At 40.3% G+C, this 17345-nt stretch overlaps 1 protein-coding gene across 1 annotated transcript; it reads left to right on the top strand.

Moving 5' to 3' along the window:
* The first annotated feature begins 1962 nt into the window (after positions 1-1962).
* Positions 1963-17125, top strand: DLD (dihydrolipoamide dehydrogenase). Its single transcript, XM_032106677.1, has 14 exons — positions 1963-2070; positions 3007-3082; positions 3790-3869; positions 7492-7560; positions 9367-9436; positions 9810-9910; positions 10218-10361; positions 10526-10627; positions 11812-12002; positions 13382-13552; positions 13943-14132; positions 14501-14638; positions 15924-16013; positions 16115-17125. The coding sequence occupies exons 1-14, from the start codon at positions 2032-2034 to the stop codon at positions 16178-16180; spliced, it is 1527 nt and encodes a 508-aa protein (XP_031962568.1). The 5' UTR covers positions 1963-2031; the 3' UTR covers positions 16181-17125.
* Positions 17126-17345: the final 220 nt, after the last annotated feature.

Below are 17345 nucleotides of genomic sequence, written 5' to 3'. Positions count from 1 at the left end.
TACATCCAGAAGGTTCTTGAAAATCTCCAATGAGGGAGCCTCCAAAACCTCTCTGGGCAATCTGTTCCAGTGACAGTTGCCTGCACAGTAAAGATGCTCTTCCTCATATTCAAGTGGAATTTCCTATGCAACAGTTTCTGCCCATTGCTTCTTGTCCTATTGCTTGGCACCACTGAGGAGAGCCTGGCTCAATTTTCTTGGCACCTCCCTTTTAGATACTTGTATACATTGATGAGGTCCTCTCTCAGTCACCTCGAGAAGAATTTCTTCTAGAGAATGTTCTAGCTCAAGAATATGCTCAAGAATATTCTATTTCAATTTTTTCCTGATTAAATAATTTGAAAACAATTACTCCAAGTCACTTGAAAGTCTTTCCATAATTAAGTACCTTAGATTTTACATTTTTTAATAATTTAAAATTTTAATTTATGTGCATTTCACTGTCAATTAGCTGGAAGAGGTTTCCATCTGAAACATGTAATTTCCCTTTCTCTGCCTGTGCCCAGGTATTGTTCTGATGCAGTCCGTCTGGGTCTGGGGGCTACTTTGCTTGCCCCAGGGTTCACTTTGCTGCCAGGTGGGGCCATGAGTTCCCAAGTACCAATACAGATTGGGGTCTGACCTACTTGAGACCGGCTCTGCTGAGAAGGACTTGCAAGTTTTGGTGGGTGAGAAGTTGATTATGAACTGGCAGTGTGCCCTTGTGGCCGGGAGGACGAGTGGTATCCTGGGGTGCATCAGGAAGAATGTAGCCAGCAGGTCCAGGGAGGTGGCCCTCCCCCTCTGTTGGGCCCTAGTGAGACCGCATCTGGGGTGCTGTGTCCATTTCTGGACTCCTCAGTACAAGAGAAACAAGGAGCTGCTGGAGAGGGTCCAGAGGAGGCCACAAAGATGATTAAGGGACTGAAGCATCTGTCTTAAGAGGAGAAACTGAGGGAGCTGGGCCTGTTTAGTCAAGAGAAGACTGAGAAGGGATCTCATCAATACATACAAATGGGAAGTTGAATATGAGTCAGCAGTGCCCTGGCAACCAGTAGGGCCAACTATGTCCTGGGGTGCATCACCAGCTGGGCAAGAGAGGGGATTGTCCCGCTCTGCTCCGCACTGGGGTGGCCTCACCTCAAACCCTGGAACCAGTTTTGGGCACCACAATATAAAAAAGACATTAAGTTATTAGAGAGCATCCAAAGAAGGCCATGAGGATGCTGAAGGCTCTGAAGGAGAAGCCTTATGAGGAGAAGCCTTATGAAGTCTTATGAACTTGGTTTGTTCAGTCTGGAGGAGACTGAGGGGAGATCTTACTGTGAACGTCCTCACGAGGGGAAGTGGACAGGCAGGTGCCAATCTCTTCATTCTTGTGATCAGCAACAGGACTGGAGGAAACATGAAGCTGAGTCAGGGACGGTTTAGGTTGGATATTAGAAAAAGGTCCTTCCCCCAGAGGGTGGTTGGGCACTGGAACAGCTCGCCACAGAAGTGGTCACAACACCAAGCCTGACAGAGTTCAAGACACATTTGGACAATGCTCTTGGGCACTCGGGTGTCCTCTGCTGGGCCAGGAGTTGGATCCTGATGAGCCCCTTCCAACTCAGCATATTCTATGATTCCCTGATTCTATAAATATCTCAAAGACTGGTGCCAAGAGGATGTGCTAGACTCTTTTCAGTGGCGCCCAGCGACAGGAACAATGACCATAAACTCAAACACAAGAAGTTCCACCTCAATATGAGGAGGAACTTCTTTATGTTGAGGGTGGCAGAGCACTGGAACAGGCTGCCCAGGGCGGTCGCGGAGCCTCCCTCTCTGAAGACGTTCGAAACCCGCCTGGATGCGCTCCCGTGTCACCTCCTCCAGGTGTCCCTGCGGAGGCGGGGGTTGGCCGGGACCATGCCCAGAACTCCCTCAGACCCGAGGCTCCCATGCCCGCCTGGCCCCGCCCCGCGCCGCCAGCCCCGCCCGCCCGGAACTGCGCCTGCGCCTGCGCGCGTCCGCGGAGTCCTTGAGCGGCCGGGGCGCCGTGGCACCGTGGACATGCAGCGCTGGGGTCGCGTCTCCTGTGCGCTCGCTCGGGTACGGCACCGGCGGGCCGGCGAGGCGAGGGGAAGGGAGGGGACAAGGAACGGGAGCCGTGCCGGGCAGCTCGGGCCTGGGCTTTCCTCAGCCCCGTCACCCCGCCGGGGGCGTGCGTGAGGGCGGGCGGGGCCGGAGCGGCGCCTTGAGACGGGCGCGGGCCTTGGCGGCGCTCCCCTGCCTGCTCCACTGTCCCCTCCCGTCGCTGCTCGGCCGGGCGCGGGGGGCGCGGCGGCCGCGGGCGGCCCTCGGGGTCCCTGAGCGGCAGGGACCAGCCTCCGTGCTGCCGTGCGCGTTGTCGGTGCTGGTCCCCGGTGTCCCGGCCCGCGGGAGGCCGCGGCCGTGGCGGCTGCAAAAAGCGCCGCTGTCAGTGGGGCCGGCCCCGGCTTTTGGGCTGCGGTGCCGGGGACTTTGCAAGTGCTTCCAGAGACATCCTCTACTCCAGTTATAGGGTGATCGGCCCTCGATATGCTTGTAGCAGCTGTCCTGTACTGTCCCATTACCTTTCCGTAAAGGTTAAAAAACCTTGCCCTCCCGAGCCTCCTGTGAGATATCCAGCTGCCTGTTCATAGGAAGTGGCTGAAGGGAATGGTTACAGAACAAGACTCCTTATAGACTCCTGTGGATGTCTAATTTATGTCATTATGTGGTTTGAAAGCCCCATATAAGGAGTTGAAAGTTTAGAGGCAGCCTGAGGTGAGACCTGAGAACAGGTGTGATGACAGACTGAGGTGACAGAGCAGGTAAGTGTCAGAGCAACTTCTGCCTCTTGTTCCAGTCAGTGCCCACTGTGCTTCAGTCGTGCTGTTCCTGTTTTGGTTAGCTGGTGACAGTAACTGTGTTCATCTGTGTGCTGCTGGTTGCTTATTTTCCCTCAAGGATAGACATAAACTTTTAAACCTAGGGGATTCTTGTTATTTTTTTTTTCCTTTCTAGAGAAGCCATTTTGATCGGATTCATCATGGTCTTCAGGGAGTTTGTGCAGTGCCACAAAGGTCCTATGCCGATCAAGGTAATTAATTGTGGAAGACCTTTTTTGGAACAAAAAACCCCACCAACCCGAACCCCCACAAAAACCAAAGCAATACTTCAAACTCAGATACTAGTCTTCCAGTTGAAGTCCATGTCAGGGTGCAGATTTAGATGAAATATTGTGGTTTGTTTGCATTATTTGATTTCAGGCTAAAGCTGTAAATAAAAGTTGAACTTTACCATCACTGTTCTTATGTTAATTAATATTCTAAAGGAGCTTGTGGTTACAAGACAGGAACTTGGTACAAAGTTCATAGCTTCTACTGCTTCATAATCAATAGAGGTTGCATAGATACCTATTGCAGCCGTGTTTTCCCCTTTATAAATTTGTGGCATTCAGTAAGCATTTTTGTTTCGTGCTAAACATCAATGGAAGCTATGTTGGAAAAAAATACAACAGTAAACTATCGAGACATCTTGGGTTAAGTTCTTAAAGGGATTATAGCAAGAGGGATAGGGAATTCAGTTTCTTTATGTCATTTTACATTATTTTCATTGTGGAATTTAAGACTGGTTATTTTTCTTGTGGAATCAATACCTCTACACAATCTTTCCCTGTGTCCAGAAAGTTACTTTCAGATATGAGGTGGAACTTCCTTATCTAAACCTATTTTATTAACTTGCATAATTCTTAATATGCAATTATTTTGCTGAAAAAAAACCAAACTCAAACGTTCTCTGTTTCAGTTGATGCTGATGTCACGGTTATCGGCTCTGGTCCTGGAGGGTATGTTGCTGCTATCAAAGCAGCTCAGCTTGGATTTAAGGTGAGACCTCACTCAGATAGCAGAATACTCACCTAGGTGAACTTGAAAGGTGTCTGTGTGATTGTCATAGGTATCACTACAGTGATACTGTAATTCTTCTGTCACATCTTGGGCCACCAGATACTGTTGACATATTTTGTTAATCTTTCCTTACCTTGCTTACCCAGATTATGCAGAATTGGAAATGGAGATGTGACTGTATTACTGTTATAGCCCTGCTACTGACAGAGCTGCTCAGGACAGCTCACTTTTGGTTGGAACTGATAATTCAGGTGGGCTTAAACTCTTGTGAAAGAGAAGGTGGGAAAACAGTGCTAGGAAGGAATTTTTCTCTCAACAAAGGGAAAAATAAAGAGACAATGACTGACAAAAAGAAGAATTGTGAAGAATGGACTGAGGGAACTCAAAAGGGGAAAAAGCCATATCCAACTGATACACTTTTTGAATGTGAGTAGAGGAATTCCATTGCCATGTGAGAATTTTAGAGGCGGAACATGTGTGTAGAAATACTGTAGTATCTTAGTTACATTTTTTTATGTTCTTCTCTGTTGTTCAGCCTGTTGTCTTCGAATGCCTTCTGGAAGAGGCAGTTTGTGTCTGATGTGTACTAGTGGTGTGTCGTTTAATTAAGTATTGTCAGAGTTGTATGTGTATAATGTATTTCAGGTACTTTTAAACTTACAAAAACACAGAATGTGACTTCAGCAGGATATTTTTTTGCCTTTACTCCTTAATATGAGATCAACTGACTCTCTTGGCACTGCATTATCATTCTCATAATTATCTGGACCTCTGAGAAGGTGGTGGTGCTAGCAGTCTTGAGGATGTTTCTGCTGTTTGGTATGTCACAATGTGTCTGGATTACAAAAAATTTGCTTTGTGACCAAAATGAGCTGGTTTGACCACCTGGTAAGGACAAGAACTTCTGGTGGTGAGTTCCAGTGAAGCACTGGAATAGTGGCCTGTGCAGCATGTAGTCTTCATCTTTCAGTATTTTCAGCACTTGGCTGTACAAGGCCCTGAGCCACCTGATACATCATAGAATCACAGAATGATGTGGGTTGGAAGGGATGTTGAAGATTGTCCCTGCCATGGGCAGGGACACCTTCCTCTAGACCATGTTACTCAGAGACTCATCCAGCCTGGATTTGAACGCTTCAGGGGTGGGGCATCCACAGTTCCTCTGGGCAACCTATTCCTGTGCCTCACCACCCTCATGGTAAAGAATCCCTTCCTAAGAGCTGATCTAAATCTACCCTACTTCAGCTGAAGGCTGTTTCTCTCACTAAATGTCCTTGTGAAACATCCCTCTCCAGCCTTCTTTCAAGCCCCCTTTAGGTATGAGAAGGGTGCTGTAAGGTCTCCCCAAAGCCTTGTCCAGGCTGAACAACCCCAACTCTCTGCCTGTCTTGATAGGAGAGGTGCTCCAGCCCTGTGATGAACTTCTGGACTTGCTCCTGCAGGTCCAAATCTGTCTTGTGTTGGGGCCCCAGAGCTGGACACAGTACTCCAGGTGGGATCTCCTGAGAGCAGAGTGGAGGGGGAGAATCACCTCCCGCAGTATCTTTGATGTTGACTGTGTTTGCAGAAGGAAGTTTGATTAGATGGCCTCCAGAGGAGGGCCCTTCAAACTGAATTTGTCTGTAATTCTGGGCGTTGTCCATCATTGGTCCCACAACTGGGTGTCAGTGACATCTTTTTGGGTATCTTTTAGCCTTCAAATGTGTAACTGTACCAAAATATAAATGTTTGAGATTCCATTAAGTTGTTCCTTCGACCTAGTGCAAACAATTGAGTTGTCTTTACACATATCTGTGAATTACTGGTTTTGTTGTAATAAATACTCTTGCTTCTTGATGTATGTTGTTACTGAGCTAGTAGTACAAGAGGTAAGAAATAAAGTAAGAAACAAAGGTGCTCAGTGCTACAGGTTTTAATTAAGATTGTGGCCTTCTGCCATGTAAGTTCATGTTTGATTATTGTAAAGCTATTTTTGTGGCTGGCTTAATACCAGCTTTTCTTGGAACAATACTGTCCTTGAGTCCTTCATATCTGTGATTAACAGTGGATACCATACACAAAGGGCTTTAAAAGTGCCCTGGATTTTGTTTTTTCATCATAGCAAAAAATAATTCTGTTAACACTGTTTCACAGCCCATCAGAGAGAGGAAAATGCTTGGACATACATGTGTACGTCACAATTAGCATTGAATAATCATGTAGAATGTTTTTGGTCCTTGAAGAATGTAAGGAGACATTTTTAGCAGTGTGGCAGAAAGATAGATTGTATAGTTACCCTGTCCATGGAAGAACCTGATTCTGCTCTACTGAATCACTTAACTTTCAGTTTTAGTACTGTTTCTGCTAGCACAAGCATTGAGTCCTTGTATCACCACCACAGCATTCCATGTTATTGCCAACAGTGTTCTCTGGGTATTGGCTTTCCAAAAGCTTTGCTTGGCCTTGTCAGTGAAGTTTATGTAAAGTGGATGAGGCAGAACATCCTTATTGGGTAAAGGTAGGAGTAGTCTGGTGCTGTTTGATCCATAGTGCAGCTTTTAAAGCCCTTGTGTTGTGTTTCATGTATTCATGTGCTTAAAACAAGAGGAAGGGGACATAGGGGATCAGCATGTCTCAAAATGTTCATGTGATCTGATTTGGTGAATTCTACTTTTCATGTCACCATCATCCCTACCTTAGTACAAAAGTAGCAATTTAAAGAAATTGTGAAAGGCTTTCACCTGGGTAGTTGCCTCTCAGTGGACTGGAACTCTCAAGCGTGTAAACCAAGGAACAATTATTTTGAATATGTGTGTGCCTTCCAAAGGAGGAGACACCAATTCCTTTGCTTCTACAAAAATGGTTTATGATACTCTTTCCCCCACTCTCTCCAAGTGATCTGTTTTTATATGAAGTTTTGGCAGTTGTTTTTGTCCTTTGCACACTTTGATACTCTCAGTTTCATGAGAAGGAGATGACATATTTTCCATCCCTGTTGGTACTGACCGTATTTTTGTTTGGTTTTACTTTACTTGATTTTTGTTTTTTCTTTCTTTATAGGTGTTGGTACAACTTCATAGCGGTGGGAGGAAACGTTGTTTGTGGCTTGGGGCTTCTTTTCTGTTTTGTTTTCTTTGAAGAAAAGATTGCTTCATGGGATTTTAATCTATGGCAGTTCACTTACCAGTTGTTTTCTTGCTTTTATGAATCTTCACATGATTTATATTTTTGGCTTTTTGCGGTGTTTTTCTGTAATTTTTAGGGGAACATCTTTCACTGGACTGAGTGTTGTATTTATTATTTAGTTTGTAACAGATTTTTGTAGTAGGACAGCACTTACATGAAAGTATGAATGGTGCGGTGGCTGTCGTTTGGTAGAGGATTTTGTTGCAAAGAGCTATTTTGTGGGTTTTAAGGTAACAAAAAAAAATGAGGTAAGGGAAATATGAGCTGCATAATAAATCTAGGAGTGAAATTAATGAGACACTTGGTAGAGGTAGAGTTACTAGACAAGTAGACAAATGTTTTTGTCATCAATGCTAAATTGTGAGATAGCCTATAAGAAAATGGTGGCATAGTATTTCTAAAAAATTCTTATGTTTCCTCTGTTCTTTTTCCTCAGACTGTCTGTGTAGAAAAAAATGCAACATTAGGGGGAACCTGCTTGAATGTTGGATGTATTCCATCCAAGGTAAGTGTACATAGTTTGTCATAGCTTCATTAAAAACAGCTGACATTCTGTGCTTCACTTGGAAGGAGAGTAGGAAGGAGTTTCTCAAGATAGATGTACATGTACAGAATGGCCTGGAGGGTGAGGCTGGTGGTGCTTGTGTGGAGACAAAGAGGTGAGTCCAACACATACACTCTGAAAGAAAGGAGAAGCAAGAAGATATTAATAAGGACTTTATATTTGACATTGTCAGTCTAGTTTAAGGTAATTTCAGACCTAGGCCTTTGTAAGAACTGTGCTGTTGCTGGGGAATCTGCCTCAATAGCACCCAGCAGGTGAAGGAGGACACTGCTAATGCCAGATTTGTAATGGCTGTAGTAACAAACACAGTATTCTTAACAAGATCCCTCCTAACTGTGTTGCTGTTTCTGGTCCTTTTGCTCAAGAGGTTCCATTAGCATGGGAGGAGAAAATACTAAGATTTTGAAGAAAATTTGTATTCGTTTTTCTAGACATTTTAATAATAATTTTAATGAAGTTCTGAGTATGTTAATATACTGAAGCACCACTCAAAAATGTTAATCCACACAGTATTACCTTGAAAGTTTGAAACTCTACTAGACTCTATTTAACTAACTTCTCAAATCCCTTTTTATTTTTTTATCCTTTAAAATTTTTATGAAAATACTACTGAATGTGGTTTAAGTTGAATGCTATCTAGAACTTGTTTGAATGGCAGTAAACTTAAGAAGTGGGATATGTAGGTTGTGTACACCAAGGTAATAACAAATGACTCAAATATTCCTTTCCAGAAAACCACCCAAAATAATACAATGGAAATGGATTTTTTTTTTTTTCCTTTGTAGTTGCTGAAGTCTTAAGTGGTGGCTGTGTATTTTAAGTAATGTGGATGTTACAGATTTGGGGCTGTGACAGTTACGTGGAGAAATTAATTTTAAAGACAGTTGATAAAAATTATAAAAATGGAATTATCTAATTTTGATAGTATTAGTTTTCCTCAAGCATATGTAGATAAGGCAAGTATTCAAAATCATCTTTGCATCTTTTGCTGTGCCTGCTTTAGGTTTAAGTCTGCAAACTCACACTGTTGTCCCTGCAGAGATACAAATAATGTCATATTTGGGATGGTTATAATATAACAAAAGAATCAATCTTCTTAGTAAGATCCTGCCTTAACTATATTCTATTTCTAATTAAAATACAGTTACTGAGGTTCTGAATTTCAAGCTACTCATTTATAGCCATCCTTATAAAAACTATTCTAAGTTTATGAGCTTGGAAAACCCATATACCTGAGCTAGCTTCAAGCCATCCAGCTCAATTAGCTATGCTGTTGTAATAACTTCAGCACAACAATTCAAAATTAAACTCACATATGTCTACACAGGCTAAAATCTTAACAGGCATTTTAGTGTAGATTTTCCTCATCCAGTTTTTCTGTATCTTCTCTTTGGCCTTCAGTCAGAATCACGTTTATTTTCCTCTACTTAGTCTGTTCCTTTTTTTTTTTTTTTTTTTTTTTAATCCCTATGAACTAATTATCAATTTCTATGGTGAAATGAGCAAAAAGGTGTGGATTTAACTGTTTTCTATTTCATTATCAAGTATGTAACTTTACTTAACGTTTCAGTAGGAGCTACTGTGAACAATTTCTGTGTTTGAAATACACCTTTTTAAATACAAATATGTCAAACTTTTTCTTAATAGTGAGAACACTTTGCAAATAATGTATTTTTTTTCCTTATAATAAATAACTCATTCTTGTGAATGTATGTCCAAATTCACATTTTTGTTTGTCTGTTTTAGGCCTTGCTGAACAATTCATATCTGTATCACTTGGCCCATGGAAAAGATTTCGGTAGTAGAGGAATTGAAAGTGAGTGAAGAACAACTGTCAGTGCCTGTTAACATCAGTGGTTTCCAATAAAATGTAAATTTAATCTTTCAAATCTGACTAGTATGGTTTTCTGGTCAGAAAATTTTGAGAGTTATAAGTAACATCCTCTATCTGTCACTTGGGGGCTTAGGGATGTGTCTGCTCTTTGAACTCTGAATAATGGATAGATAAGTTATACTTGAAAAGTGTAATACTGATTTTCAGCATAGCAGTTGTTGAATGTAACCTTTAGTATTTAGTAGGACCATTCAACACATCTTTCTATGTCAGAGCTATTAACTGTGTTGAGGTTAGCTCCTTTAACATTAACACACTGCAGTGCTTGATGTAAGTTGTTTTGTTTTAATCTTAGTTACAGGAATCCGTTTGAATCTAGAGAAGATGATGGAACAGAAGAGTAGTGCAGTGAAGGCCTTAACAGGTGGAATTGCTCATTTATTTAAACAAAACAAGGTTAGTTTGGGTTATATACTGAGGTATATCCGTTTTTTACATTTTCATATGGCCACATAAATTAATTTGATTGACTGATTTGACAAGAGCAGAATTTGAACACTTTTCTTCCAGAAAACTTTTAAATGCCCAGTGCCTTCGTTGTTAATCTCCTTAAAAGAGTAATATACAATTACTTTGTGATTTGTGCCAGGTAGTGATGCAGACATATGTTTTAGCAGCATCTCTAAGTATTAGTGAGATTCAGGTGAAATGTAGCCTAACTTACATATTTGAATCTGACTTCACTGTGTTCTGATTACTAAAGGTTGTACATGTATCTGGGTTTGGAAAAATAACTGGCAAAAACCAAGTCACTGCAACTAAAGAAGATGGCAGCACACAAGTTATCAATACAAAGAACATACTCATAGCTACAGGCTCAGAAGTTGCTCCCTTCCCTGGAATTACTGTAAGTATTTGAGCTGAATTGTACTTACTTTTCAGTGTCTCATAGTCACACAATTTAATGTGTAATAATTGTTTGCACCTGACTGCACTTCACCTTCTGTGTGTTTTGTATATAATATGTAAAAGAGGTTGTAAACCTCCCTTTGTACATTTCTTTGTCATTAGATTGATGAAGATAACATTGTGTCATCCACTGGTGCGCTGTCACTGAAAAAAGTTCCTGAAAAGATGGTTGTCATTGGTGCAGGAGTCATTGGTGTGGAACTGGTGAGAGGATACTTAAACCACTTGGCCTTCAATTTGTAAAGGAGTGGGGCATTATTTTTGTTGTATTTTGATGGTATTGCTGTGATTCAACATTTCAGTGAGTTGTAATGAATCTGTTCAGACTTCATAGTGTGCTAGCTCACTTTTTTACCAGAAAAGCTGGGATAAGTGTTTGTTTGATCAGTACTTCTGCAGCTGGTTAGTTAAGCAGAGAAATGAGAGAGGAACATACAGGGTCTTGCATATTTATTTTTCTTTCTTGGAGGATTAGGGAGCTGGGGGGATGGTGCTTAACTTTCACTGAAGTTTGTACCTGGCCTACGTATAGATGAGAGAACTTCCTATTTTAAGGGAAGTGCACTAAGTCAGGATAAATTCTTTTGTTTAGCAGTTATTCTTGAGAGATGTTTAATGTGACTGTACATATTCTATCAAGCAAAGGAGTGGAGACTTTGTAGTTCATCTTGGTCTGAGTCCTTTTGCCTCACACCTATATGTTTCAAAAACAATTTACATTTGCTGGTCTTGCAACTGCTTGAAGCTGTGCACGTCTGCCATGTGGTTGCTTAGCCTGCTGACCATTAAGCAGGAAAAGAGTAAGCAAAGTGAAATTCGGTATTGGGTGGATGTAGGTAACTGCAGGTTAATAGGGTGTACATGAATTTTGTTGGTGAGGCTGATAATTGTGGTTAAGGTTATAAATACAGACTGAAGCAGCAGTGGTTCCATTTTGCTGTGTAAAATTTCCTTAATGTGGTCTTGTTTTGGTTAATTAGTAATGGTATTAGAACTCCACAGCAATGCCATCAAATTCTCTTTGGATTTTCCTTTCAGGTTCTTTGATTTTGAATTTCTTCTATACCTATAACATAAAACATACATGAGTTGTATTTAGTTATTTTGTTAGCTATTTCTTTAAATAGCTTTCTTTAAAATTAGGCTTAATTCCCTGAATTTGGTTATGGAAGTTTTGAGTCTGCAAATAAGCAATGATAAATTTTTTTTGTGGAAAGACTGGGGAAAGGTGAACTTGCTTTATTTTATGCTGTCGTGTTTGTAGAAATTGATGAGTTTGCTGTTACATGTTATCCTGCTTTGGAAGAGTTTACTGTCTGTTGTAAGTATTAAAGTATCTGAAGTTTGCTTTTCAGAAATTCTTTTTACCTATATTGTTGTGACTGCAGGGTTCAGTTTGGCAGCGCCTTGGTGCAGATGTGACAGCAGTTGAGTTCATGGGCCATGTTGGTGGAATGGGAATTGACATGGAGATCTCTAAAAACTTCCAACGTATTCTTCAGAAGCAGGGATTCAAGTTTAAACTGAACACCAAAGTTACCGGTGCTACCAAGAGACCAGATGGAAAAATAGATGTAGCGTAAGTGTTTAACATAGAACTAAAGTAATGCCAAATACATTCTTCCTCCCAATCCATCAAACCTATTTAAAAATACAGCCTGATACTATTTATTTAAACAGGAAAAAAATGGATCTAGAGGGAGGATTAATTCTTTAGTGCAATTAAATGTTTATCCTCCATTGTAACTTACAGAGCTCATAATTTTGAGTTTATTGAGTCCTAGGTTGCTTATACAGGAGAGGTTCTGTTGACTTGAGGGCTTGCTGGTATAAAACCACTGTATGAGATCAGTAATAAAAACAGAATTCTAAATCATTCTTTTCATGGAAGATACTTGCTTCTGGTATAATTAGCATAAATACCATGATTGTTCATACAGTCATTTTCAAGCCATTAATTCTTGGCTACTTACTGGGAGGTCGTCTTGTCTTAGAGTAAATATGGCAGACATACTATTGTTCTCGAACAGAAATAAATGAAAATACCCGAAGAGTGTACAGTAGTGGTCATACTCCTAATGGTCATACATACCTTTGAAGTTTTATATATAAACAATTACTATAGACACACATACAGCAAATTTGCTTTGTAAAAGTCTGTAAATACACACTACTTCTGTTTGTGTTAATGGATTCTCTATGCAGAAACTGTACTTCAAGAAAATGCTTGATGTTACTTCACAAAAATAATAATAATCTTAATATGGTGACTTGTAGTTGCTGTATCACCATAGCTGGGGATAGTCTGTTCTCCATCACTGTAAAGGTCCAGGATTTGGGCTTCTTTACATGCCCTGCTGATGATGGTTGGATCTCTCATGTATTCTGTTACTACATTTAAAGTTTTGTTTTGGTTCAGAGTATGGTTTTGAAATACACTTCCAGTTATCCTCACTTCCCATGCTTCGCTTCTTGTGCTCTCAGAGCACATGAATTGAACTTGTTCTGGGTGCAGTTAAACACAAGATGCACTTGAGGAATGCATGGGATGCTGGACAGCTGCTAACAGGTGTTTGGTTCCTGGGCTCAGAAGAAAGCTTGCTCAGAGTACATGGCCCTACCCCACCCCAAAGTATATATTCTTTGGGTGGCAAGTACTCATCACCAATTACTTTGCTGTATGGGTTTGATCCTATCAGGTCATGCTATTTGCTTTTGAAAATATACCCTGAATTTCTCTCTAACAGTTGTTAAGAAATGTATTAAGAGGTGCTGTCCCTTCCTCCCTCTTCTGCTCCTGAACTCTTGCAAGGAGGAAGCGTGGGGCAGGCTGAAGGAAGTGTTTTGGGTGCCAGGCCCAGCCAGGAGGTCACCATCTGGGTCATATTAGTTACTAGTCAAAGAGAGAGAAGGCTGCACGCTTACAGCTTAGCATTTTTGCTTCTTATTTTTCTCTAGTGTTGAAGCTGCTGCTGGTGGCAAGGCAGAAGTAATAACTTGTGATGTGCTCCTAGTTTGCATCGGTAGGCGTCCGTTCACAAAAAATCTAGGTCTTGAGGAAATTGGAATTGAACTTGATAAGAGGGGAAGAATTCCAGTCAACAACAGATTCCAAACCAAGATTCCAAAGTAAGACAGACTAATTTTTCGTTTTCCTTTTTTTTTTTTTTTAAATGCAGAACACTTATTTTTAAAGTTTAACCTACTAAAGCACTTGTGTTTTTTAATACAAATCATACTTTTCTTTTCTGAAAAGAAAACTCAAGATACCAGTATTATTTCAGGAACTAAAAATTTTGAGTCAGCCTTTGAAGTTTTGTAATTTAAAAGTCCCTGTCTATTTCATGTCACTAAATACCTCTTGAAGTATGGTCATTCTGTGGAAACTGCTAAAATGTATTTTAGTCTGTTTTGATTAGAGTTTCAGTAACGTGTTTCAAACAGACTGTTATGTAAGGTAGCCCAGGTGTGCTAGGATGTTTTTAAACAGTGTCTAATTCTGTTTCATTGGTCTGATAGCATCTATGCTATTGGTGATGTAGTTGCTGGACCTATGCTGGCCCACAAAGCTGAGGATGAAGGCATTCTTTGTGTAGAAGGCATGGCTGGGGGAGCAGTTCACATTGACTATAACTGCGTTCCCTCCGTGATCTACACTCACCCTGAAGTGGCCTGGGTTGGCAAGTCAGAAGAACAGCTGAAAGAAGAGGTACTGTTTGTTTTCTTTTCAGGCAAAAACTGGTTTTCCACCTTGGGCCTGGTTTCACTCTCTAGTTGTTTATCTAGCTACTTTATCCAAATTTCTGCATTTGAATTTATTGCTTAGGGGGTGTGAGTGAATAATGCCCTTGTGCATGCCACTCTCCCAAGAACCACAGTTCTTTTTAATGACTTGCATTCTGTGACATTAATATTATTCATTTGCAAATTAATCTTTTTTAGTACAGTCTTACACCACTTTTGGTGTTTGTTCATGTACATTTCTCTGTGTTTTAGTTCTGTATTGCTTCTCCTCATGTACTTAGCCGTTGGTTACATTGTTCTTGTTGGTCATTAATTAACACATCTGTTTTGCAGGGTGTAGAGTACAAAATTGGGAAATTTCCATTTGCTGCAAACAGTAGAGCAAAGACAAATGCTGACACAGATGGCATGGTAAAGATACTTAGTCAAAAGTCAACCGACAGGATGTTGGGTGCTCACATTTTAGGCTCAGTAAGTATCATCACTTGTGCTCTCTCGGCCTTGTAATGGTCTTTTTATTTAGTGTTGCATAGTTGTTGAGTTAGACATGGTGTTTGTAAATGGGGAGGTTTGAGTTCCCCATACTTATTTTTCTTACAGTTCTGTTCTGCACCCCTGCCCTCCTTCCATGTTTTAGTTACTTTGGTGTTAAACCCAGCTTTTTTTTTTTTTCCTCTTGAATTGCTGTGGTTATTTGGTGTCTTTGACCAGTTTTATGTGGTGAGGTTTTGTGGTGGTGGTGTTTGTTGTGTTTGGTTTTTTGTTTTGGTTTTATGAATACTGCCAAATACTTGAGAGAGCAGCAGAAAGTGTTGATTCAAGTTTTGGAAGTTGAGGAGCTGAAAAGACTGTGGCTTTTTCATTGGTGTGTTCTTTTTCCCCTCTCTCTGACTTAAGACTTAGCAAAGGTGGTAATCTTATGCCGCAGTCACCAAATGTGGGGTCAGTAATTTGTGGAACTTTGAGTAAAAAACCTTTGGGATTTCCCCTGTTTAGGGGGGTTTGGAGGTTTTTTTGGTCAAAGTTAGACCCTAATCTTTTTCTGTTTTCTTAGCTTTAAATATTTTTTTTTTTTTCAAAAGATGTTTGCAGAAACACTTCCATACATTTTTGTGTACAGCTTTCTTTAAGAGAAACACCAAAACTGCTCTCAATAAGATACTGTGCTGGTCACTTTCTCTTGCAATTGCAGTAATTTAGAAACCAACATGTCTTAAAGGAAGCACAACTTTGCCTGTCTCATTCCAATAAATCTAATTTTCTTCATTGGGAAAGGACTGGGGGAAAATCTTATGGTTGTGGATCTGAGTGCTAAAAATGTAAGGGGAGATTTAACTATTTTTGACTCCTCAAAGATATATTCTCTTAGTAAATCTGCATAAATACAGCAAATAAAAATGTTGGTGTAGGTTTAGTAACATGCTTTTGTTTATCTAGTTATCTATTTAACTTTTCAGCGGAGCATTGGTGTTTTGGGTAGGTTTCCTTTCATGGAAAAATGCCCAGCTTTTGCACAACTCTCAGAAATGAGAGAACAAATACTCTCATTAAGAATTATATTTAGATTTATGCTAAGTTTGAGCACAGTCACCAAATAGATTAAGTATTTATGACTTAGAACACAGCTGAAGTGCTAGTTAAAACATAACTTATCTTTTTTAGCAAAAATTGCTTATTTAGAAGCTGTTACTGATTCAGGAGAACCTGAACAACTGCATAAGGATTTGTGCTAATTGCAAGTACCATTAAATTACAGGGTGCTGGTGAAATGGTGAATGAAGCTGCCCTTGCTATGGAATATGGAGCATCATGTGAAGATGTAGCCAGAGTTTGCCATGCTCATCCAGTAAGTGTTTTCTAAAGGGACTGTTGAACACCGTTACCAGACATGCTGTTACTCCATGTAGCTGTTAATGACTTGTAACTTTTTGTGTTTGCTCTCTACAGACAGTGTCAGAAGCCTTCAGGGAAGCAAACCTAGCAGCATCCTTTGGCAAAGCTATCAACTTCTAAAATGAAAGAGCAGATCTTTGTACATATATAGTACATCTCTGAAAATGGACTGTGGGCCCTTATGGAAGGCTGAGTCTGAGGATTTTAGGACTGATTTAAGTGAATATCTTAATTTTAAACATCAGATATTTAAACAAGTAGAGTTTGGAACAAGTGGAATTATCTGTAAATTAAATACTTAAAATTACATGTTTATTTACACAATGAATGTTGCAGAAAAGCAGCCTGACAGAACTCTTTTCTTTTTCAAAACCAAACATTTTTCTGCTGCATGGGATTATCAGGTGTGCTGGTCAGAACTCTGGATAACTGTCCAGCACACCTTGTGTTTTCTTATTTGAAGTAGTGATACAATAAACCATTGAATGCTGGCATGTAAAATGCCACCGGCACTTAAAATGCCACTGTCACTTCCGCACAAAAATGTGTTTCCTTCTAAAGGGATTAACTTTAGTATTTAGCCTACTTCTTACATATGAGTACCAAAACTTGTTTTGACCTAGTCATGCTGGGATGTTGGGAGAAGAGGGGCTCATATAGATCAATTAAAATGATACTGACTTTCTAAAAAGAAAATTACTCTGTGTATGATTCTCCACGTCATGTTTTCATATTGAAAACTTGTAAGGGGAAAAAATTGAATATTGATTGAGAAAAGAAAGATTGAAGACAACTTCATAGTACTGCTACCTAATCTCTTTTGGTTTTAAAGCTTCCATTGTCCAACTCTCTTAAACTTGAAATGCTGAAACTGGGTAGTGAAGCAGTGTTTGCTGTTAAGTGTTATGACATGAGGGTTATTCTGCACCTTCCACACATAAGGGCTGCAATGTCAGCTCTCCACACAATTAAGACATACTTTCTTCTCTTCTGTTTTCTATTTTGTTCTCTTTTTCTGTCTCTTCTTCTGTAGCAAGAGAACTTAATAAATATTTGACATGGCTGGAGGGTCTTCCTGGATTTTGTTTGCTGATTGGATCCTTTTAGTGTCTAGGTTGTTGAATATGTGAGGAAACTCACTAACAGATGGCATCTTTAGAAGATCCTTAACATGTATATGGAGCATGCCCAATTCCAGTAGTTCATTTTAACTTCTTTTCCAAGGTGACATATGTTCTTTTTTTGCCAGGCTCTTCTGCCTTGAAGAAAACCTTAATATCTGCTG

This window comes from Corvus moneduloides, chromosome 4 (assembly GCF_009650955.1).
Source record: "Corvus moneduloides isolate bCorMon1 chromosome 4, bCorMon1.pri, whole genome shotgun sequence".
NCBI classification, from domain to species: domain Eukaryota; kingdom Metazoa; phylum Chordata; class Aves; order Passeriformes; family Corvidae; genus Corvus; species Corvus moneduloides.
This window is presented reverse-complemented; position numbering and strand designations above follow the sequence as displayed.